The sequence below is a fragment of the Myotis brandtii genome, unplaced genomic scaffold (genome assembly GCF_000412655.1).
Source record: "Myotis brandtii unplaced genomic scaffold, ASM41265v1 scaffold421, whole genome shotgun sequence".
NCBI lineage: Eukaryota > Metazoa > Chordata > Mammalia > Chiroptera > Vespertilionidae > Myotis > Myotis brandtii.
In genome coordinates this window covers 1,848,906-1,873,430 of record NW_005366140.1, presented here as the reverse complement: position 1 = coordinate 1,873,430, position 24,525 = coordinate 1,848,906, and the positions used below count along the sequence as shown (strand labels likewise).

The window sequence follows — 24,525 nt, the reverse complement described above, 5'->3', positions numbered from 1 at the left end:
CACCCCCAGCCCGGCCCAGGGCCCCGCCCACCATCGAACACGAGGTCGTCCGGCGACACCATAGGCAGCAGCGCGTGGAAGGGCACGAACACCTCTTTGCCTTCGGCGTCTAGGCCCAGGCTAACGGTGCCTGCCTGCGTCAGCGAGCCGTAGTAGTTGGCCTCCTGGGGGCAGCGGTGGAGGGTTGGGGGTGGGAACACAGTGGTAGGCGTGGTGTGAGCAAGCTAGGGCGGAAGCTACCCGCCCTCCGGAGGTACCTTTCCAGATCCAGCCACCACCTTAGGCTCCGCTCCTTCGAGTCCCGCCCCCGTGGAAGCCCCTCCCCGTGGACCCATCCTCTCAGAGCCAATCTCCTGCTTGGACTCCAGCGGAGACCTAGCTCCCGCAGCACCCAATTCGACCCCCACCTTACGACCCGTGCGGGTGGGCCAGGACAGGCGCAGCCGATTGGCCAGCACGGCAGCGGTGAGCGTGGAGCCGTTGTTGCCACCCCAGCCGACCAGCATGACGCCGAGCCGGGGCACCTGCCGGGCGGTCCGGAAGGTGAAGCGCGTGGCTGAGGGGTGTACCTGCGGGCGGGCAGTGCAGTGAGCCCAGAGCCGCAGACGTTGGGCCATCTCACCCCTCCTGGCTCTCTGGGTCCCCTAGCCCCCGGCTTCCTTGTCCCCAGCCCACCTTGAGGACGCCATCCTCGCGGCTGACGCTTGTCGTCCGGTACTCGTACTGCGCCTCGATGGCCTCGGGGCTGTAGACCACGTCGGGGCTCTCGACCACAAACTGTGCTGCAGCCTCCATCGCAGCGAGCTGGGGGTAGGGGGTTGGCAGGAAGTCAGCGGGAACAAGAGAACAAGCCGAGCGGACTTTTATTTTCATATTATTGATTTGAGAGAGAGAGGAAGGGAGCGAGAGAAACATCGATTTGTTGTTCCACTTACGCATTCATTGATTGGTTCTTGTGTGGGCCCTGGCAGGGACCCGCAACCTTGGCGTGTGGGTACCACGCTCTAACTGGACCCGTACCCCACCAGGGGCCCCACTCACCAGCGCAGTCCGTTGATTCCCTGGACCCGCACCCCATCTAGAGCCCCACTCACCGGCGAAGAGTCGGTTCAGACAGGCTGTGCGCTCAGGGCGCTCGAACGCTAAAGAAAAGAGCCGAGGCCCCGCCCTCACCCCGCCTCTCGCTCCTCCCGCGCTGGGGAGGGGGTGGGGGAGAGCCGGCAGTGGCCTTGGACTCGGGTTCGAGGCCCTACAGCGCACGGCCCAGGAGGCTATCATTTGTCCGCCCCGCCAGGCGCTGGCGGGCATTAACGTGGGCTATAGACCCCGGCCCCAGCACGGGGTGCGTGGATTCACTTCTCACCACAGCCTGTTAGGGAGCCCAGCCTCTTAGCTCCATTTCACAAAAGAGGACATTAAGGCTGCAGGTGAGCACCAGGCCCCAGTTACAAGACAGGGTTGCTGGGCCTATGAGGGTGGGTGTCCCCGGGTCCGAGATACTGGGGAAACTGAGGCAGAAGACTGAGCTAGGACTGTACCTCAAAGCCAGACACTCTTCTAGCCCAGGCTGCCTCCCCTTCCTTCCTCAGTAATAGCCAAGCACCGGGACCTCTGACAGGGCTCACAGGGGGGTGGGATGGGGGTCCTGGGACACCAAGGTTCTGGTTCCCCAGCTGTAGCAGGACTTGGCAGGGCCAGGCTGGGGAGGGTGGCTGTTGGGTGGGTACGGGAGAAAAGGGAATGGGAAGGACCCAGTCAGCCAGCTGGGGAGGAGCTAGGCTTGCACACCACTGCATCCTGCTAGCACCGTGTGATAAGGGAGCGTGGGAACCTGGTGGGCAGGCGGGGGTTGCTCCCCCAGGAACTTTCCAAAACAAGCAGCCTCCTCTGGCTGAAAAGTTTCCACCACTGGAGTTGGCCCAAAAGGTGAATAGCTGGGAACATTCGCAGGAAACATGGTCAGGGCCTGATCTTGTGGGGATGGGGGGGTAGGGCTCTAAGACTGGCCCCAGGCTTTGCTCTCAAAGGGCCCCCAGTGTGGGGAAGTTGGTAATGGACTACAGCAGCAGTCGCCAACCGGTGGTCTGCGGACCACTGGTGATCCGTGAGGTCCGAAAGGTTGGTGACCGCTGGACTAGAGCATCCCCAGCTGGAGGGAACTCGGAGGGAGGGCTGGTCAGGGCAGGCTGCCTGTAGGAGGTGGCTGCTAGGAGGGGTCTTCAGATCTGAAGACATCTCTTATCAAGAGATGTGAAGAGCTGCCCAGACAAAAACCTGGGGGAGTGCATTCAGGAGCAGATGAAAAGGCGGCTGGGGAGGGGAAGGAAGGTGGTGTGGGGAACCAAGGCAGACTCAGGGCTGGGGACAGAGAATATGGTGTAAGTGTCTGGGTTTTGTCCCGGTTCCTAGGCAAAGCTTGAGTTTGATCAGTGGCCAGTGATTTCCTCAATCATACCTACGTAATGCAGCATCCACAACCCCCCTAAACAACGGAGTCTGGGTGAAAACATGAGGTGCGGGGGAGGTGGCACACAAAGCGGGCAGGGAAGCCCTGTGCTAGTCTCCATACCTTGCCCTTTGCTGCATCTCCCTTTGGCTGTTGGAAGTGGTTTTCTGAACACTGTGAGCCATTCTAGAAAATTGCCAAACCTACGAGGGGTTGTCTGAAACCCCAATTTATAGCCAGTTGTTCAGAAGTATGGGTGGCCGGGGACTTGTGGTTGGTGTCTGAAGTGGGGTGGGGGGCAGTCTTGTGGGACTGAGCAGCTTAAGCTGTGGGTGTGATGCCAGCCCCAGAAATTAACTGTTGGACATCCAGTTGGAGTCAGAGGATCAGAGGGAGCTCGCACCTCCAGGCCAGATACGTCATGGGACTGTGCAGAGAGAGGAGAAATGCCCCAAGATGCAGCCCTGGGGAAGCCTAGCCAGTAGGAAGCTGGTGGGGCAGAGCAGGCCCAGGCAGGCTCCATGGAGGGGCAGTGCTGGGGTTAGCTGGAAACAGCTGGGACTATTCCTCCCTAATAAGACGGCTGCAAGGATTGCTGGGTATGCAACACCAGGTGAGTGCTGCCTGGAGGCAAGGTGGTGAGCAGCTGGGGACCAGACCAGACCACTGTCACACCAGAGACCAGTCTCCTGAGGGCAAGGACAGAGCTATCTTGATTACTGCTGAGTGCCAGTGCCTAGGGGAGCCTGGTGCACAGCAGGGGCTGTGGGATCTGGGTGCTGGTGGGAGGACAATCAGGAATGTTATCCAGTAAGTGGCAGGAGGGGGTGGGGAGCATCAAGCCCTTCAGCCATGATATAGTCTCCAGGAGCGGGGGGAAGACACTTTTGGGGCCCGGGGGGTGGGAGGGACTGGACTCATGGTGTCCTTAGTTAGGAAGGATGGTCAGGGAACCAGCTGCCTGTGGCTGCAGCACACTAAAGAGGTGATGGCCAGGGTGGCACCAGGCAATGTGGGTTGCTATGGGCAAGGTTGGCAGAGGGGGGAGGTGGGTGGGCAGGTGTGACAGGACAGGACAGGACCAGAGGCAGGTGTCAGCTTGGGCCTTGGGGTGTGGAGACAGGGACAGCAATGTTATCCCCTGGAAGAATGTGGCAGCCAGGCCAGTGGGGAGAGGGTATACTCTGCTCTGCCAGGCCCACCTGACCTCGCCTTCCACACCCCTCGGATTTCTGAGCCTCCTCAGAACTCAGGCCAAGGTCGCTGGCCAGGGAGCCACCAGGGAGGCTGAGGCCTACATCCCTGACCCCTGGACATTAATCCTGGTCTTACTCTTTATCTGTTTTTCTCTCCCAAAATAAACGCCCCCTCCGACCCCCACTGTGTCCTTGGAGTCCAGGACCTCTGTCTTTGGCTCACCTGGAAAATGGGTCAAGGATGGCATCCCACTGTTGTCCTGGGCCTGTGGGGCTCCAATGGACCTCAGCATCGCTGTCCTCACTGGCGGCACAGGGGGTACCCCCGAGTGCCAGCCTAGGAGGAACTAACAATAAAGTTACTCACCACTGTTTTCATCCATCACAAGTTGTTTCCCCAAATGCTCCACTTACCCCATATGGTGCTGCTGGAGCCTGGGGGACCCCCTGCTTGACTCGGCCCACCCCATCCAGACTGCAGTTGCAGGGAGGGCAATGCCCGACTCATACACCTGCTGTGGCTGCCCAGGGCCTCTGCCTTCCCAGCTTCTCCCGCTTCTCTTACCTGTGACCAGGCGGTCTTAGCTTCCTGCCCTGGCACCTGGAGGGCCCACTGCCTCAGGCCAGGCTCACCTGGTGGCAGCGGCTCAGGCAGGCTGTCTAGAATGCCTTCTCTACCCCATCACCATCGCCTGATCCCAGCCCAGCTCCACACAGGATCAGGGCCACCTGGCTGTGACAGACACACCAACACACCTATGCAGCCTGGGCTGCTAGACTCAGTTCAGTGAAATTTATTGTAGGTTGAAAAATCAGCATTCACCTGTTTAGTGTACAAAAAGGACACTAGATCTTTAAGAAAATATTAGGAAACTGAAGACGTGGGTGCTTTTCAATTGTAACATTTTGGCAAAAGTGAAAAGTTCTTGTAAACACCAACTCCATGGCTCAAATAGTTTTCCTCCACAGTACAATATTAAAAAGAAATAACAGTATCAATAAGTTAAGACCATATTTAATCGGCTAGAACTTTTGTCCATCAACCCCCAAAGCACAAAACTTTTCTTAGCTTCATAATTCCTTAAAAGGAAGAAAAACAACAACAAAAAGAAAAGTCAATGGAGAGTCCCTTGACCAGGTTCCCAGGGCAGAGGGCTGGGCCTCCTTAAACATCCCTTGTCACCAGACTGCCTGTCCACAAACACAGCTGTCTGCACAACTTGGGGTCCAGGGTCTGCTCAGCTCTTCGCCCACTATGTCCCAAATGAAAAATAACATAACAGCTAGTGAAACATGAAGGATGAGCTTCCTTGGTGCTGACACCCAGGGGCCCGTGGAAGAGACTGTTGGGTGGGCACAGTGCAGGTGTTCACAAGGGACCTGCTCTTTGGGAAACATCAGGAGACACCCCACAGCTTATACACAGCTATGCTTGTGAGCACTGCCACTTTCCCTGTGGGGGTGTGGGTCACAGCCGTGTGCCACGCCACTGAAGGTGGCTCTGAATCGTATGTACAAACCTCAGACCCCACCACGCCCTGGTGCCCGGGCTACCCGCGCGCACGCACACCCAGCTCCCCGATGCTCTGGAGGACACTATACTAGGCACAGTGACTAAGCAGCAATTGGGGTATCCATACAGCCTGTGCTCACTCTCGGAGGCCCCCTGACCTCACCAACCCCCAGCCCCTCCCTGAGTGCATACCCCATGGTGGCTCTGCTAAGACCACCCCAGGACCCACAAGGGGACTGAGGAATGGAGTGAGGTCTCAACAGTACAACATAAAAAGCAGCAGCAAAGGGGAAATTGAGAACATGGAATAAAGTCCAGCACTGTTGCTGCATAATGAGCTTGTAGCACAGAGAACCCTAGTGCCCCAACAGCTGAGGGCCTGAAATAGAGGACAAGGCAGGGGCTCCAGCAGCTGCTCTGGGGACCAGCTGGAGATCTCAAAATAGACCTGGGGGTTGACCTGCCCTGCACACCCCCTTAGAGAGAGCCCACCCTTGCTTGGGCCTGGAGAGCCTGGCCAGGCACTCAGCCAGAGCCCAGCATGGGAGAGGTGACCAAGGCCGATCCCCTGCCCAACTTTCCAATGGCATCTGTAATACTGCAGAAAGGACACAGGGCAGCGTCTAGACTCTGGGCGTCCAAGGAGGGGAGGCACAGGTTTAGAAAAAAGATGCTTTCTCTTTCATACAAAAATAGACTCAAGTCTCATGAGCAGTAGCTAAAAGTGGCTGTCTTTGTATAAAACTAGAAAAGGCAGGCAGGCCAGCCAAGTCTTCTGGTGAGAGGAAGCTGAAGCCCCTTGGGCTGTAGTCAGCGAAGAGGTGGGCTTCCGGAGGAGCTTGTCCTGGATGGGGGTTGCTCTGGAGGTATGGGGCTCAGGGATCGGGACACCCCACCTGGATCTGTGCCCTGTGGATGCCAGATCTGCAGGGCCTCCCCTGAAAGCCGGCGTTGCTGGCTCAGATAAACGTGTCTTCCTGTGTTTATTTTGTTAAATAAAAATTTTCCCCTTTTTTAGCTCTCCCCACCCCTAAAGCCCCAGCTCCCTTGCCATCCAGAAGGGTCAATCCAGGGAGGGCAAGCTCCTGCCCTATGGCTGGGGCTAGGGCCAAGGCTGCAGCTGCCGTTGGTCATACTCAGCAATGAGCCTCTTGATGTGGGCCAGCTTGCTGTGCAGGTACTCACAACGGTGCTTCTCCTGGCTGTAGTTGGTATTGGTCTGCAAAAGAGCAGCAGGGTGAGCCAATCCTGCAGCCACTGGCATTCTGAAGCATGGCTGCAATGGGAGCTGTCCTGTGTGAAGATGCTAGTCTACCTGTCACCTCAGGCTGCCACTGCTCCTGCTTATAGGCCAGTGCCCACTGGGCAATGACAGGGACCCCTGCTCCACCTGGGGCCAGAGCCCTCGGCTGGCTTCCCTCCCAAGCCCCAGGCCCTACCCTGGGAAATGGGATCGTGGCCAGGATGCGGGTCAGAGGCAAGATCAGCAGAAACCTGGCTGAGCTAGGGCCTGGCTGGCAAGGAACCAGCTGGCATGCAGAGCACACACATGGTGATCCCACAGCTAGTGGCCTTCAGGAATAAAAGCTGGTATCACCCTGGCCAGGCATGGGCAAGGAGCTACCTCACATATCTCCAGGGATCCCAAGGAGAGGGCCCCAAGCCCAATTAGCAGCTGAAGCTGGGAACTTTGCCTCCTCTCCTTGCCTTTAGGGGCTGCTTCACCAAGCAGTGGGAGAGTGGGAGGGCGCTGCAGTACACGGAGAGAGGCTGCTCCCCAGCCCCCACCCACACAGTGGGGTGGACATTTACCTTTTTGATTTTGCGATATTCCTGTAAAATCTGCCCACGAGTAGTCTACAGGAAAACAAAAGAAAGAAAACAATGACCTCACCTGCAGGAAGCTCCAAGTGAGGGGGGTGAGGTGCCTCCCTGATAACCCATGACCTGCATGTCACCACTGGCCTGGGGACAATAGCCTCCAGGTGGCCCTGAGGAGAGCTGACCTAAGTACAGAGGAAGGAGAGGCTGGGGGAAGGAAGCTGGACCAGGGGGCAAGGTGCAGGGGCCCAGCCTCAGGGACAAGGCAGCAAGTGGGAGGGGGCAAAGAGCAGGGCGATACCCTCCTTCCCTTGCACCTCAGCTGGCCTGTCCACTGTTCAAGGCTAAGCACAGAGGCCCCTGACCACCTGGGGATGCAGGGAGATGCTGGGGCATGTCCACATAGGAGCAAGAAGGAAGGAGGATTGCTATATCCTGAGGCCTCATCTGTCCCAGACCCTCAGTTCCCATCGCTCTTCCAATCAAGAGCCACCTCCTCTGGAAACCAAAGAGGACTGGCCAGTAGAGACAGACTCTGGCCCCCCAATTAATTAGGGTTGGCCCTGTAGTCAGGTGACAAGCTCTAAAAGGTGGCTCAAAAGGGAGGCTGGTGTTCTAGGGCTGGAGACCAAGACCCTCCCACTGCAGGGAGCTCCCACATGGGGCTAAGGGAGACCATGTGCCCTGCCATAAGTACAGGTGAAAGCCACAGGCACACTCCATCCCCTCCCACTTCCCACTGTGGCTCTGACGGTGCACAGATGGGCCATGTGGTGCAGTGTGGCCTGGCCTTTCTCCTCCTGGCCAGGGTGTCCCGAATTGTGGGTAGTGGGCTGCAGAGAGGATCCCAGACACTCTCACAGGCAGGACACAGGTGCTGCAACCCAATGCTCCCTGGCATGGCCTTCCTGGCTGCTCTAAGTAGCATCCCTGCCTCCAGGGCTCATGTTCCACCTGCAGAGTTGATGCCAATGTCCCCACTGCAGGGGAGGCCAACTAGGCTGAGAGCCTTCTGGTTCCCATGGCAGAGCCCAGACCCAGGCCTAAACCAACTGACCAGCAAGGGACGGCCACCTGTCAGTCCATGAGGGGTCAAAATGCTGGCTCAGCCCCTCCTCACCAAGGAGGGCAGCAGATAGGTTTGGGGGCCGTGGGCTTAGCTGGACTGAGAGAAACAGACCCATCTCCCCAGGGCAGGGTGCCGGCAGGGAGCTCTACCTCGTACTCCTCGGAGCCCTGGGAGAGCTGCCGGAGCTGGGCATCCAGCTGCGTGAACCGCCGTGTGATCTGCTCAATGCGGGCGTGGAGGTCTCGGTACTCACTGTACTCGGCGTTGAAGTCATTCTTGTAGCTCTGGCGCTGCTCTGAGGAGGAGATAGTGGCATATTTTCTGGAAAAGGGAGAGAACGGTGGGGCTTAGGGGCTGCTGTAGAGAGGCCGGAGTGCCTGTGGCTGCATAGCCAGCCACACCCAGGAAGAGCCTCACCCAAGCAGGAGCCTGGCCTAGAACAAGCCGAGGGGATGGAACTGGCACGCAGGGACTTGGACTTAGTCCTGCCACTGCTGAGCTGCAGTGCAGGGTGAGGAGGGGAAGGCAGGGGTGAAACTCCTGGGAGAAGAGGAGCGGCCAGCCGAAAGGAAGTACTCACAGCAAGTAGTCTGGTGTCTCTGAAGTTGACGTGGGGACGCTTGAGCTGTTGCAGGTCCCATTTAAACCTACAAAGAGCAAACAAGATCTGCAAAAGGTTCAGGCTTCGTTGCCTGAAGGACATGGAAGGGACGGCAGAGAGGCAGTGAGAGACTGCAGGACCCTGCTGGACCCAGAACCTCTGCCCTTCCATTATGTGGACATGTATGTTCTCAACCACAGCTGTGTAAGTGCAGAGCAACCAAGTCCCTGGGGTGTTTAGTCTCCAGCCATAAAGGAGAAAGACAGATGGCCCCCGGGGAAACCTTGAACCTGCCTGCACATCTCTCTGCTGACAGGTCTGAGCTCCACATGATGCTCCCATTCTCCCTACCAGACGACGGACTTTGGGACCCGAAGGGCAGCCCCAGTACAGGGCTGGGCTGGAGTCATGAAGGGAAACACCCTAGGTTGTCCTCGTGGTGGGGATTGAGGACAAGGGAACAAGGCCTGCCTGGACCATAGTCAACTGAAACTACAATCTAGTGTTATCTACTCCCCCGTTTTTTTGAGATGCAGAGGAGAGCAGTTTGCTAAGCCCTCTCTTGGTTTCACACTTAGATGGTAGGCATCTGGGCACGAGGCCACCCTGCAGTACACCCCCACCTGCACCTGAGAGTGTTATTTTTAACTAGAGGCCCAGTGCATGAATTTGTGCATGGGTGGGGTCCAGCCGGCCTGCCCCAATCAGGGCCTATCAAGCCATCCCCTGGTCGAACTCCCGGCTGAGGGGACAACTTGCGTATTAGCCTTTTATTATATAGGATGAGGCTATGCTCTCCCTGGACCGAAGTCTGATGAACACATATGTGAGGGTTTAGTCCACGTTCCCAGGACCCATGCCCAGCACAAGGCAGGCCTCTAGGGATGTTCTGCATTGAGGCTTGAACACCTTTGGGATCCTGCCTGCGGCTCCAACTCCTGCTAAAGTACTAGGCCTCCCTTATAACAGCTGAGGTGATTCCTGCCATGGAGCCTCAGTTTCACTGGCAATAACCCCCACAGCTGCTCCTCTACTCTCACCCCCATCTGTCCCCTTTCTTGACCCCCATCACTCCGTAGCTTCTCCTGTGCCTCCCAGGGACAGGGTCAAGGGGATATGTCCATGAGTTCACACTGCAGACCCTAGAAAAAGGGCTTCCACCCTGCCCACAGGAGTCAGTAGGCCTGAGCTAAGCCAAGCCACCCACCCAGCACACTGGCTGGCCCAGAAAGCCACCCTGAAGCCACAGGAGTGGTCCATGGCCTGATGCTCAGTTTGGGGGTGGGCACAGGTCCCAGGAGTGGTCTTAGCATAGGGTGATGATGAGGGTGGCCAGAGAGTAGCTCTGGGATGAATGGGGGCCATAGGCTAGGGCTGGGTGAACAGAGCCACTTGCCTGACAGGTGGAGGCAGTCGCACCTATCAGGTCAGAGGTAATCATTAGGTAGGGCTGGGACAACGGGGCCAGACTAGGGGTCAGTGCCATGCATAAGAGTGGGTTAAATCAATGCAGGAAGCTTCCTCAGGTGCTGGCCTGGATTCTTTCCAGAGTTTGGGGAGGGGCCTGGTGCCAGAGAACAATGCCACTGTTAAGGGAAGTATGTTTGCCTGCACATGCACAGCACATCCTGTACCCAGAGCGGCACAGGGTGAAGAGGGCTCTGGGTGGGCAGTGGGGGGCTCTGAGCCCATCCATTATTGTTATCACTTGAGTCACCTGCAAGATGCAGGTCAAGATGATCATCAATGCCAGGCACAGCTTCTGGTGCTCAGCCACCCCTTTCCTCTTCCTGGGGGCATCTACTCCCTGGTTTGCCTGATTCTAAACCTGACTTTCTTCCTCAGCCTGGGGACTGGGTACGAGCTGCCTGGCCGACTCACAACAGGCAAGATCTGAGCCCTGTGTGTGTGGGGCCAGCCTGGGCTGCAACTTTCTGGCCCCATTCTTCCTCCTTCCCAGGGCCCTGCCAGAGGCACAAGGGTCTGCTTCTACCATCTGGGAGGACGTGCTATTGGGCCAGGCTGCTGAGGGCCTGTCTCCCTGGCCAAGATGGGATCAGAAGGGCACTCAGGAAATCAGGCCACTTTCTCTCAGTCTGTCTACCCAGATGTTGGGAAGCCCAGTGGCACAGCAGGGCCAAGAGGAACTCAGAGGTCTGACCCTGTGTCTGCTAGGACTTGCCCCCCCGCCCCCCGCCCAAAGCCACCGGGAGGAACTGTAGCAGCATTTCTGGAGGACAGGCAAATAACTCTTCAAAAAACCTGAAGGAAAAAACAGCTTTGCTACCCCAGGAATGCCCCTATTCGGACCCTGCCTGGGGAAATGATCCCAGAGCCACAGCAGGTGGCAAGCCTGGGACTGTGTGTGTGTGTGTGTGTGTGTGTGTGTGTGTGGCGGGGGCACGCTGTGATTGTTTTGTTTCATACTGATCAAGTTCACAGCCACACAGGGTGCTCAGCTCAGGTGCCTGGGGCTGTGAACTCAGGGTGGCCCAGGCTCTGCTGCCAGCCTGGCCAGTCCACATGCCTCCCCAGTGTCCCTGGGCCCCACAGAGGTTTTCCTGCTCAGCACACAGCCCAGACAGGCCTTGTACCCTCCCTCATCCTGCTGCTGAGACCCCAGATTTCTCAACATCCAGCTGGCTGTGTGACCTGGCCCTTGTTGCCCGCTGTTCTGTGAACCTCCCAAACCCTCTCTCCACAGGATTGCCAGGCTACACGAGGCCCACAGCAGCCCAGGTGCTGCCCTGCTCCTGCCAGGCCATCCCCATGGCTTTCCCTGAACGCAGAAGGCCCCTAATCTGCCCTGACCCCTCTCAGTGTCTGTGCCTGGAACTTGTTCCTGTCCCCATGCATTGCTCCTGCTATGAGCCTCAGCTTGGTTGGATCTGTGTCTCTAGCCCCCGTGCTGGCCTGGAACATAAAGGATTGCAGAAGGCTCTGGGGCCAAGACCTCCGGGTCATTCACTGATGCCCAGTGTGAGAACACAGGGTACAAAGGGGTTGCATGTGCAGAATGAGCCAACATGGGGTGCACGGGGCATTGTGGCCCCTTTGGCATTATGTGGAGCTGGTGCTCAGGCTCCTGGCAGTAACCTCCTGCAGAGCCCCTGCCCCAGGTCTGCTTTTCAGCACCTACCCAGGTTGACTGGCGGGGCTCCAAGGGAGCTAGACACAAGTTCTGGCGGCCTGGCTCGATGCCTGTCCCCAGCTGCCCTATCCTTGTCCTTGTGCTTCTTGGACTTCTTCTTGGACTTGCCGCGAGATGAGCCACCGTGGGGCCTGCTGGGCTGGGCACAGTCCTTCAGCAGGGGAAGGCTAAGGCAGGAAGTGGGGGCTGGGGTGGCCATTTCCCCGTGATCACAGTCCCGGCCACTGTGGCCCAGGTCATTGCTGACATCAGCCAGAGGGTCGTGTGCCCTCGGAGGATCCAGCCGTGGGGGTAGGTGGGCATCTGTGCCTGCCAGTGGGCCAAGGGTGGGCAGTAGGGCCTCCCGACCATGGGGCACATTCAGCTTCCCATTGGCGGCGGGCTGAGCTCTCTGGGTGAAGTGCGATATCCTTGGTTTCTTGTTAGCCAGGGGGTCAATGAAATCAGGAGGCTGAGGACGTTTCTGGGAAGAAAGGGAGATCATTTTAGAGGGGAGCCTGTGTCTGGAGCGGCTGGCATCCCTCAGGCTTGGCAGCAACAGGCCAACCTGAGCTAAGCGAGCAGCAGTGCCACCTGCAAGGCCTACTCCAGCCACACAGGGGCGCCCAGAGACCAGTCAGGCCTTTGGTGCCCACCCCAAGGACACATGCAGAGGAAGAAAGGGAGCTAGGTCACCAGAGCACTGGCCCAACCACCTCCAGAGACTGGACTAAAATGTCGCTGTGTTCAGCCTCTTCCCCAGATGACAGGAATGGTGACAAGCCAAATCTGAGGGACACAGCGCAGCCCCACTGGCTGAGACCCATCACCCCAAACCCCTGACTACTTCGATCTCACGGCAGCCCATTGACACATGGTCCAGGTCTCATCCCCATTTCACAGATGATTAGACTGAGGTATGTGAGGCAAGGCCAGAGCACAGAAGGGGAGCCAGCACTGGACCAGGTGGCCCTGACCCAGGGAAACAGCTAGAGAGAGACTGCAGATGGCAGGCCTAGGCCAGGGGGTAGTCGTGAGTGAAATGAGGCCTCACAGCTGGGGTGCGCATGGACCTGGCTTTTCCATGTGTGTTGAGTGCTCCAGGAGGAGGAGGAGATGAGGGAGAGAGGGAAGAGGAGGCGGGTGAAGAGGAAAGAGAGGAGGAGGGGAGGAGAGGGGCCCGAATGTGGGACTCACAAGTCAGAGCACAAAGGTGGGTGGGGATAATTTTTACCAAAAAGCTCAAGCAATGATGAAAGGGGTACAGCCAAAGAACCCCAGTCAGAGCCAGGTGAGCGCTGCCCCCATCCAGCCCCTGCCGCCCTTCCTGACCACTGACTACTGACTAAAATGGCAGCAGCCACTGCTCACAGGGCCCCCACTAGGTGCCATTCCGTCCTGCAGCCAGCACACAGGATTTTACTCATGACAGGCCTGAGAGGCAACAGAACACGAGGCTCAGGGCAGTCCAGTGCTTGTCCTCCCTTGGCCACACTACTGGACGATGTCCAAGGAAAGCACACCCAGGTCCCGGGCCCAGGCCTCCCGCCTGGGGAAGCCAGACAGCTGCTCATTCGTTGAAGAAAACGTCCCAGTCTTGAGCCAAGAGCTCAACAGGCTCCCCAAACACCAAGACTGGGTCAGGCCCACGGGCTCTGGCTGAGACCCACTCTCCCTCCTCCTCCACAAGCACCAGCATCTCCATGTTGTCATACCCATGCCCACTGCTCCTACCTGGGGGGGTGAGACTGAGCTCCCGTGCTCTCTCGGAGGGCTGGCGGCAGCAGGGTCTCCAGGGAGGCCACCTGCACTCTGTGGCTGGCACAGCTTTCTGCGAAGGAGAATCAGGGAGGGAGGTGGCTTGCAGCAGTACCCACGGGGCACACCCAGGCCCACCTGTCTCTGCACTGACACCACACTTCCACCTTTGCCGAGTGATATGGGGAAGGGCTGCTGCCCTGAACCAGAGGAGGGTGAGCATGGGAGGTATGTCAGGCCTGGCGGGCAGAGCTGCCGGAGTACATCCCATCCTCGTTTTATCCTTAGCTGCCCATCGGTTGTGGCCTCACTGCCCAGAGGACTGCCCCACTGGGTGTCCTGTGCCCAGAGAAGGATCAATTGATCACCCACACATCTAGACTCCTGTTACCATATAAAACTGACCAAACTCTCCAGGTCTGTACTGTTTACCCATGGAAGCTGGGATACTGGGGTGCTGGCCACTCAACTGTTTACCCTAATAATGACGCTCACTGCAGAACTTTAGAGAATACAGAAGAGAACTGCGACGCCCTGGTCTGTGACAGGAAGGCCTCCTGGATTCAGCACCTGGGAGCACAGGCCACAGCACCTCCTTATGGATGACAGGGGTGGCTACTGGCCAACCTGGACCTGAGCAAAACAATGCAGCCAGGGATAAAAGAAGAGACAGACACCCCAAAGCTTGATGGTGACCCTGGTGCTGTGTGTGGTGCTGAGGGCCCTCCTTCAGCCCTGCAGGGAGACTGAGGTCCAGGGGTTCAAGGACCACGTCTGTGCTGCTCCAACCAGTTACAAGCAAGCCTGACTCCCTGACCAATGGCCACACTCCAAACCACTGCTGCTATCCCCTGCCTGAGGCCTAAAATGCAAGGAGAGCCACAGGAAAGGTGTCCAAAACATGCAGACGCTCACTAGGCAACGCGATCCCTGTGGTTAAGGAGGGGCAGGCTTGCTGTCCAGCCACAGGGAAGCCACCAGAGCTCTGGTTAAAGATCGAAAACCAAGGACAGGCATTTCTTGCACTCTCTTTCAAGTTCCCCACTAAAAAGTCATGAAGAGGAAAGGGAACAAGAGAATAACAATATTAACACTAAAGCAGAAATATAGGATCCAAGAAAACCAAGTCCCAGGCCACAGAATCCTGAGACCGAGGGGTCGTAGCCTCAGGGACCTCAGAGGAGGAGCTCCCACCAGGCTGTTCCTGCGCAGCCCCGCTCTGGGACCTGGTCTGCTGCAGAGCCCACAGCATGTCCAGGAGAGAAGGAGCTGGGGCCTTCTCCGGGCGCTGGGAGGCTGCTTGGGCCACATCTGGACGACAGGAGGGACAGACGTGTGGCCCTGGGAGAGGAGGAAACAGAAGCCTCCAGAGGAGTCAGAGCCGCCCAGAGGAAAGTCCCGAGGAGTGTGGGGCTTTTAGGCAACAAATGTCAGGCTCCAAAATAGACAGAAAAATTCATTTGAAAGGAAGGACTGTTACGGGATCAAAACTTTAACTCAACAACAAAAACACCAGACTTGGCAGCAGGAGCTGCATTGAAATTGTCCATAATGACCATGGCTGGCTACAAGCAAGATGGGAAGGTGAAAGTGTAGACTTAGAAAGAAAGTCAAGGCTAGGGATATAGATATAAAAATTATGTAGAGGTGATATTAAAAACATAAAAATAAATGAGATAATCAAAGAAGAGGTGGAGAACACCTATTTTTAAAAAGGACAGGGGAAGAGATTTCAGAAAAGAAGACTAAGAATGGATCAGAGCCTGGGGCGGGCTAGAAGAGGCCAATGGGGGACGGGGGAAGGGGGACATATGTAATACTTCCAACAATAAAGATTTAATTTTAAAAAAAACAACAACAAACACCAGACTCAGTATCTTCAGAAAGACAAAGGACTTGTATCGACATCTCTCCAAAGAAGATATACAAACGGCCAATAAGCACATGAGAAGGTGCTCAACATGGTTCTTCATCAGGGAAATGCAAATCAAAGTCACATGAGATACAACTTCACACCCACTAGGATAGTTAGACTAAAACAACAGCATCGGAAAGTAAGTGTTGGTGAGGATGTAGAAAACTGGAACTTCTGTACACTGCTGGTGGAAATGTAAAATGGTGCAGTCACTGAGAAAGAGTATAGTGGTTTTTCAAAAAGTTAATCACAGAATTACCATGTGGCTCAGCACTTCCACTCCTTGGTATATGTTTAAAGAGAACTGAAAATCCATGTCTACGCAAATCCTTGGACACAAATGTTCATGGCAGCACAATTACATCAAGAGGTGGAAAAAACCCAGGTGTCCATTGAAAGATGAATAAATAAACAAAACGTGTCTAACAGAGTATTATTTGGCCATAAAAAGGAATGAAGCACTGACATATGCTACAACCTGGATGAACCTTAAAAGCAATATGAGTAAAGAAGCCAGACACAAAAGGCCACATGGTGTATGATCCCATTTATATGAAATGTCCAGAACAAACGAATCCATAGAAAGAGAAAACGAATTGCCAGGTGTTAGGGGAGAGCAATGAGGGAGTGACTACTAATGAGGAGTCTCCTTTGGGGTGATAGAAATGTTCTGGAATTAGAGATCATGGCTGCACAACATTGCGAATGCACTAAATACCAGTAAGTTGTACACTTTTTTGTTGTTAATCCTCACCTGAGGATATTTTCCATTGATTTTTAGAGAGAATGGAAGGGAGAAACATCGATGTGAGAGAGACATATCAGTTGGTTGCCTTTGCACACACCCCGATCAGGGCCAGAGATTGAGCCTGCAATCAAGGTACATGCCCTTGACTGGGATCAAACCGGGGACCCATCAGTCCCCAGGCTGACGCTCTTTCCACTGAGCCAAACCAGCTAGGGCAGGTTGTATTCTTTAAAAGGGTGACTTGTGTTAAGTGAACTGTATCTCAATAAAGTTATTATTTTTTAAAAATATCCTTAAGAGTAAATTAAAAATGGCATCGCTCCCATGGATAAGAACATGATACGCCCGGCTGGTGTGGCTCAGTTGGTTGAGCATTGTCCCATGCACCAGGAGGTTGCCTGTTCAGTTCCCGGTCAGGGCATGTGCCCAAGTTGTGGGCTCAAATCCCATTAGAGGGCGTGCAAGAGGCAGCCAATTGATGTTTCTCTCTCTCTCTCTTCCCTCTTTTTTCCTTTCTCTAAAATCAATAAAAACATATTTATTTAAAAAAATAAATGAAAGAACATGATGCTACAAAAAGAGAATAAGAAGGACTCTTGGGAACTAGAAATGATGGCCAAAAGGACAGGTTGGGAGAAGCCAAAGAAACCTCCTAAAAGAAAAAAAAAGGGAAAAGATAATAGGGAAGACAATGGGAAGAGTCTAGGAGCACCGTGCCCCAGTGGCAGAATTAGAGGAAGCAGGAGGAAGAATAGTGAGACCTTTTCCCAACCACACAAGAACAGGAAGGACAAAGTAAGTTTTCAGACCCTGGGGGGCCACGTTGCCCCCCTGCCCCAGATCACCTGCAAGGCTGTCCATGTGGATGTGTGCACAGGGCTGGGTGGGGAACCTCTGAGTGCTGTTTCCTACTGACCATACACACACATGCGCACACACTCTTGTATGGAAACATGCACATGGGCTACTAACCCTCAGCCATGCCCCTTCCTGGAAATTCAGCGAGGACAAGGCCCTGGGGTCTGGGAACTTAGGCATCTGGTGAGAGGCTCTAAAAGAAGGACGGACAGAAGCCTCGCTGTGCCCCTCAAGTGCCCCTTGCCACCTCAAAGTACCTGGGTAGGCGTAATCAGCCATTTCAACACTGGACCTTTATTACCAAAAATTATGTGATGAATGAAAACACCTGCAGGAGGGGACAGTGCCAACCTAACATGTTTAGCTGGGGCAACAGATCGCCAGAGAGGGGACATGGGGGAGGGAGTCTCTTCTACAGAGACTGTCTCCTTTCAGTTCCCTAGCACCCAGAAACCTTGGACAGCCAGAGCAGGGACCTCAGGCCTGGTGGCTCGGGGATGAGTGCCCTGCAGGGCTCAGGAGGAACTTGGGGTTCACCTAGAGTGGCCCCAACTCAGCTTTGCTTTCCAGATGCAGTTACTACTGCTTTAAAGAGCTGAACTTAAAAGAGAGAAAAACAAAACAAAACCTCCATAAAGAGCTCCAGGTCCCTGAGAAATCACTTAAGCACTAATTAGTGCTCATCCAGCATCAGTAGAGAAGGAATCAATCACTGGCTGACCAGGCCGCTTACCCACTCCTCCCAGAGCCCCCTAGGCCACTCCTGACCTCTGGTCCCTAACCCTAGAGGGTGCACTTAACCTGCTTAGTCACATCTGCGGGGAGCTTTGTTTCATCTGCTTCACATTCTTAAATGGTTCTAAGAAGAAGGCACAGCCTCCTAAGCAGAAGCCCTTGGAGAATGATGTATGCTCCCCAGCCCACACAGCGGGGGCTGGCCTTTCCCCCAGCAGGAGGCCAAGGTGGGCTGTCCAGGCATGGGGAGGATGGCCAGAGTTCCCACGGGCCTTTCTACCCAGCTCTCAGCGCTGAAGCCTTTGGAACTAGACAAGGCCAACCCAGCACCCTGAGATCTACCCCAGGCCCAGAAGAGGTGGCCTTACCTGACAAGCATGCGCTTTAGCAGCTGCTGGTCCCCTTCTGAGTAGCCAGGCCAGTCCTTTTGCACATCCTTGTACACACAGTCCTTCAGCGTGCAAGTACCATCCTTGGTATTCACGTTGGCCACCTGCAACACAGAGCCAGCGTCACTTTGTGGGAAGCCGGAGGGAAGGAACATGGAGGCAGACACAGTCCTGGAAGGGAAGAGGACAGCACCCCACCCCCAGCTCCTCTGCACTAAGTCCAGATGCATACTTCTTATAGCTGCTAGGGGCCAGACTGGCTCTAAAAAGGCGGGGGGGGGGGGGGGGGGGGCTACCATTTATAAACCCCATCATCAGCCTCCCTCTGCTATGGATTGAATGTGTGTGTCCCCAAAATTCATGTTATGGTATGTGATAGTGTTTGGAGGTGAGGCCTTTGGGAGGTGTTTAGATCATGACAGCGGAGCCCTCATAATTGGCATTAGTCTCCTTATAAAAGAGGTACCCTTGCCCCTTCTTTCATGTAAAGACAGTGTGAAGATGCATCACCACAGGGTCCTTCAAAGCTACCTAACCTGCCAGCGCCTTGATCTTGCAAGTCCAGTCTCCAGAACTGTGAGAAGTAAATGTCTGTTGTTTGAGCTGCCCAGTCCATGGGACTGCAATAGCAGCCTGAATGGATGAAGACACCCCTCTAGGATTTGCAGCTCCTGAGGCAGAGTAACAGAGGCTGGGGGTGCCGGGCAACAGGCGCCTCTAGGGGCCAGATTGAGCCCACCTCCCATGCACCAGCCAGTTCTGCTCCCATTGGTTAATGAAAGCTGAGTTGGTCCCTAAGATGGTTTCTGAAGATGGGTTTTTGAACATCTGCCTTAAGGGTGCTTGAAGTTTTGAAGGGCACCCTGGTCTCCTACACATGCATGTGTAGCTGTGTGTTGCTGTTTCTCCCTATTACTGGGTTCTAAGAGGACTTCATGTCATAGTGATTTCCACAGGGTGCATTTTTTTTAAAGACCATCATCTGGTGCCAACACTAAGATTACTCAGATGTTGAAATTATCTGGTAAGGATTTTTTTTAATCCTCACTAGAGGATATATTTTATTATTTGGAGAGAAGGGAGGGAGGGACAGGGAGAAACACTGATTGACTGCCTCATGTACATACCCCAACCAGGGATCGAACCTGCAACCCAAGTATGTGCCCTGATTGGGAACTGAACCTGCAGCCTTTCGATGTATGGGACAACGCTCCAACCAACCAAACTGCACCAGCCAGGGCCACAAGGCATACTTTTAACAGTTGAGTAATATTCCACCGAATGGCCACGCTATGATTTACGCAAACATCTCTACTTTGTTGGATGCGGCTGTGTTTCCCGTTTCTCTGTAGCATAAACAGACATCACTGTGTGCAGGCGTTTCCATGCAGGCAACGGTTCTTTCTTTCGCCAACTTCCCAGAAGCGGGATTAATGGGTCAAAGGCTCTGAACTTTTATGGCTTTTAATATATATTGCTCAAATACGCTCTAGACCAGTGATGGCGAACCTATGACACGCGAACTCATTTTTTTGGTTGATTTTTCTTTGTTAAATGGCAGATAAATATCAAAAATATAAGTCTTTGTTTTACTATGGTTGCAAATATCAAGAAATTTCTATATGTGACACGGCACCGGAGTTAAGTTAGGGTTTTTCAAAATGCTGACACGCCGAGCTCAAAAGGTTCGCCATCACTGGCCTAGAAGCATGTCCAACCTGTCAACACTCCCACCCACGAGGACGAGCCTATGGGTTTCTCTGAAGCCCAGCCAGCCCTGGAGACAGATGCCTTAAATGTTTCCACAGAAGGAAGAGAGGTTCCTTTGAGGAATGCCGTTTTGTCAGTGCTGCTCACGGGATACCTGGTCATGTGGGGAGGCTGACCAGCCTAGGCAAGGTGCAGCCCACAGGATTGCTGAAGACCTTCCCCTTCCCCAAGTTGACAGGGCCCTGCTGCCCCCCACAATCACTGGGGAGAACTACCTGGGCAGTGAACACAGAAGCACAAGGCAGATGGGGCCGTTCAGGAGAAATCAGAGCAGGCACAAGGAGGACGCTCTGCCTGTAGATGCTGGCTGGGCTACCTCCAGGAGGCTGCCGACAACCCAAGCTGAGTGGAGGAGCCATAGCCCATAACGGTGCCTCTCTAGTTCCAGAAGGGCCTGGAGCAACGAGAGCGTCCGAGGATAAGAAACAGAGCAGTTGCTCCAGGCCGGTCCATATAAGCACCCCCAGACCCGTCTCCAAAGAATGGAGTTTGGCGTCCTGCCGTGTCTCAGGGCCTCTCTGAGGGTAAACCTCAGGTGTATCTGTGTGCTCAGTTAGCTACGTTTCACATTCTGGGTTTGAGGGTCTCTCGTTTCTTCTTCATTTCAGGCATAAGCAAGGCAAGAGGGGAGAGCGGGAGTGAGGGCATTCTTAAGAACGCCACACCAGAGGCTGAGGGTCTAGCCTGACAGCAGTGAGGGCTGCAGGCACATCCAGGGGCGGGCATGGGTCCCACCTGTATATTCAGTCCTGACACACCTGACAGCTCCATCAAACTCCCCTCAGCCCTACCTTGGTCTCCCTGCGCTACAGAGAAAGGCTCTAGGGGCACCAAGCTCAGGGGAAGGGCCTTCCATGTGCTTCCCTTTAATTTGTGAGGACAAGACTGACACGTTTGACTTTCTAAGGAACTGAGCCCCCTGGGGAAGGTTGAGTCTGGTTCTGCAGCTTCCTGGAGCTTTGGCAAGCCCCTGAGCCAACTCCCGAACTCGCGTGGAGAAAAAGCACTGCTTGGTCCTTGTCAGCACAAACTATGTGCTGGGGATGGTGCCTCAGGAGGCCAAATCCACACATGGGTGCCAAGTAAGTGCTGGTGATGTGAAGTGTCAACAATTACCAAGGCCCCTGGAACACAGGAGATGTCTTCCTGAACGAAGATAATGGGTGCCCTCAGAGATAATGGGCGGGCCTGGGCCCAACCCAGATCTACAACCATGCATGAAATGAAGCTCCAACTTTCCCACAGGGGAAGATTGCAGAGGCCTCTTTTCCCCACTCCTACCCTTTACCATGAACTCTCTGGGGCTAGGGGTAATGAGGGACCCCAGCTGGAGCATGGGTGCTGACATTCTCCTACCAAACATGCTGCATGGTTCACAAGAGCCTCGGGTTACACTGAGGAAGGGGAAAATGAACACCTAGAGACCCGCTGAAGAACTCGGCAAACATGAAAATTCGTCCTCAGATACAGCTACCATCTCGGCATGGGCTCTCTGCCACAAGAGGCACGGGCCAAGTGCCCAGAGTGTTGGAGGCGGAAAGTAGGAAGAACAGGTGAGCTGGAAGAGGGGACTTGGAGAGGCTCGACCACACCTCCTCCTCGGGTGCTGGCATGACTGTCCTCACAGCAACACAATGAAGTGGCATCAGCATGGCCTGGCTGAAGTGGTGAAGCCAGAGCAAGCCGCTCGCTTCCTAGAGGTCCTCAGGTTACCTCGGAATCCTGGGAACCAGGGCAGGGCCTCAGGAAGGTGACTGGGCTCACCTCACTTGCTCCAAAGCTCAGGCTGTTTCTTAGTAGTAGGCTTACCTGCCAGCACCATGTTCCTACAGGCAGAGCATCCTCCTGTAAGCCTTAGGCACTATAAGAGGTGCTGCAGCCATGCCCCAGCCACAGATGGGATCTAGAGGTACAGAAGTGAAGCCTCCTGCCTGGGATCATAGCTGGTGAGGGGCTCTCACTAACGTGTGCTTTCCCTGATTTCATTCAATTCTAAAAAGCTTGTGCAACTGAAGTCTTGGATCTCCTGTGCAGTGCCCGCTGCCTATGTGTTAACAGGTGTTAAGGAACAGGGTGTGTGTCCAGACCGTCTGCAGAGGCTGCTCATAGGCTGGCTGAATCCCATCCCACCCCACCCCACCCCAGCCAGCCCTGGGTAAGCATGCACCTGTTGGAGGAGGCTGTCCAGCGTGTCCTTGTCTGCCTGCGCCAGGCCATCCTTCTGTAGCCGCAGCAACAGTTCAGCCTTCCGGTAGGGCCTCAGGGCCAGAAGATGTAGCACCCGGTCACGGAAAGGCCTCTGAGATACCCCACCGCCCCCGCTAACACCACTTTTCTTGATGGCATTTGCCAGGTTGATGGGGGTTGCCCGCTTCCGGGAGGGCACAGTCTCCGTCGCCCCTGGGGCTGGTTTCCTAAACTGAACCTTCTTGCCTGCAACAAGAACCAGGGTGATAGATAAGTTAAGAATTGGAGGGGGTGAGAGGGTGGCCATGGTGTCCCACTGCCTGGGGCTGATGCCGAGTTCCTGAGTGTGGAAAGCAATGGCCAACAGCATCACACTTCTGCCAAGCCAGCGTGTCCAGCCCAGCCTGGTAGTTGGAGATCCAGGGGGGCTGAGAGCGCCACCTGCTGACCACACACAGCTCACTGGGAACTTGCAAGCTCAGTAACGGGAGCAGCAAGGAAGTACAGGCATGTTTAGAGCCATAATTGACTTCATCATGGGCAATCTAAATCCTGGAGACCAAAAACACTGACCACCACAGGGAGAAGGAGCTGGTCTATGAGTCCTTTTGATGTTAAATGGAGGGGGATCCCTGACCTGCCAAGGCAGGCGTCCCCTGAGACTGTGCTTCGGAGCCCTGTGCTGGTCCCATGGGATTCGCCATTCTCTTTTATGGAAAAGTAGGGAACATAGATGTCAGGGCTGCTTGGGAAGCTGCTCTGGAGAACCCAGGGTGTTAGCAGCTCCCCAGCTGTGGCTCCAAGTGCTTGCTCTTCAGGCAGACATGGTTGTGCCTAGAGTCCTGGGGGCAGCAGGCCGCTCTGACATTCTCCTGGTAGAGACAATGGGGTCCAGCATGGCTTCCCCTCCATTGAGCCAGTAGGCACTGCTCTCGAGGGAGGAAGTCGTTAATTCTGTTCTGGATGCTACACCTGACACCAAGGGAATGTGGATGGCTGAGTGAGGTCAGCACATGCCCTAAATCAGTGATTCCCAAAGTGGGCGCTACCGCCCCCTGGTGGGCGCTGCAGCGATCCAGGGGGGGCGGTGATGGCCACAGGTGCATTTGTTTTAACTTTTTTTGTATTACCTTTCTATTCTGAGTTCAATAAATAGTTTCATAATTTCAAACTTCAATGTTTCTAATTTACACCTTTCTTTACTGTATTTTACGAAAAAGGTAGAAACATTAATACATATATCTTTCTGTTTAATTGCTATTAAAATTTTAAAAAAATTAATTTCCAGGGGGCGCTGAGTAATATTTTTTCTGGAAAGGGGGCGGTAGGCCAAATAAGTTTGGGAACCACTGCCCTAAATCCTTGGGCCAAAAACCTCTCCATGATGACTTCTTTTTGCTCTTATCCCTCTAATCTGATTTGTCAGTTTAAGAAAGGAAGAAGCGCTTTGTGAATCTGCAGGCCTTCCAGTAGGGCATCAGTGCATCTTTAGGCTTTCCGGTAGGGCCTGATTCTGTCCCCAGAGGATCCAGCTGACAGGCTGACATGAGATGGGGAGAGACCAAGTACAGCCGGACAGCATCTTAAGAGGTGAGATGAGTGTTTCCACTAAAATATAAACTGTTGCAAAAATTCTCATCGTATGCAAAATGGTCCAATAAGACAAATCTTGGCCAAGTTTTTGGCTGAAAGACCCAGAAATTCACTAAGATGTCTATGAATGTCTATGTTTGCATCTTGAGGTGAAAGCAAGTAGGTGAAGCTTTTTTTTGGATTCTGACCCCAGTGGTGGGCAGCCATGTCCACTGGGGCTAAACACTGACCAGCAGGACGAACTTCTGCACAGACATCTGCAATTTCATTCAGAGCCAACCCCACTGCCAAGCAAAGGAAACTAGGCTTTCTTTGGGGGTATTTGAAACCTCCCACCATTTCTTAAAAAAGAAAAATGCCATTGAGGTCCTCATCTGCTGTAAGCTGGTTCATGCCTCTTCTGCCTAATGCCCGTTTCCCTGGGAATAACTTCTGATAACATGTCAACTCCGTCTGGGTCTAGGAGGTGAGAAGGCTGCAACAGGATGATGAGCTTTCTGAATAAACTGTACTTTTAATCACATTTTTAATGTTTTCACCAAAATTATTTCCGAACAAATGCTGAGCTGCTGGAGCCTTCCAGGCAAGCAAGGATCAATGCTTTTCCTTCCAGGTCTCAATCCGACAGCCACTCGCTGGCCCCAGCACAGTAGCCGGCCACTGTGGGTTACATCTGGTGGTCTGTATCATGCTAGGCATCTCAGACTTGGTGAGGAGTCAGCTGGGCATGTGAGAACAAGGGTGGTGGCCAGAGGAAGTATGGCAACCCTGTGTTCATGAAGCATGTCTGTGTCTC

The 24,525-nt window shown here is 54.5% G+C and overlaps 2 protein-coding genes across 9 annotated transcripts in view; both read right to left on the bottom strand.

Annotated features, from left to right (window-relative positions):
• Positions 1-4,345, bottom strand: part of ISYNA1 (inositol-3-phosphate synthase 1) — a 6,517-nt gene extending 2,172 nt beyond the window's left edge. Inside the window, exons 1-4 of one of the 8 annotated variants that reach the window (XM_005873850.2) lie at positions 3,866-4,345; positions 676-860; positions 408-569; positions 32-164 (exon numbers count right to left, since the gene is read on the bottom strand). In XM_005873850.2, the coding sequence (XP_005873912.1) occupies positions 32-164; positions 408-569; positions 676-860; positions 3,866-3,935 (550 nt within the window). In that variant the 5' untranslated portion in view covers positions 3,936-4,345. The other 7 variants (XM_005873854.2, XM_005873853.2, XM_005873851.2 and 4 more) reach the window with 7 other exon arrangements.
• A 76-nt stretch (positions 4,346-4,421) lies between these two features.
• The window catches only part of ELL (elongation factor RNA polymerase II), a 45,637-nt gene continuing 25,533 nt past the window's right edge, over positions 4,422-24,525 (bottom strand). The window contains exons 6-13 of the mRNA XM_014545806.1: positions 22,117-22,382; positions 18,159-18,283; positions 13,511-13,607; positions 11,786-12,260; positions 8,626-8,692; positions 8,195-8,366; positions 6,968-7,012; positions 4,422-6,374 (exon numbers count right to left, since the gene is read on the bottom strand). Coding sequence (XP_014401292.1) covers positions 6,258-6,374; positions 6,968-7,012; positions 8,195-8,366; positions 8,626-8,692; positions 11,786-12,260; positions 13,511-13,607; positions 18,159-18,283; positions 22,117-22,382 — 1,364 coding nt within the window. The 3' untranslated portion in view covers positions 4,422-6,257. The remainder of the gene's footprint in view (positions 6,375-6,967; positions 7,013-8,194; positions 8,367-8,625; positions 8,693-11,785; positions 12,261-13,510; positions 13,608-18,158; positions 18,284-22,116; positions 22,383-24,525) is intronic.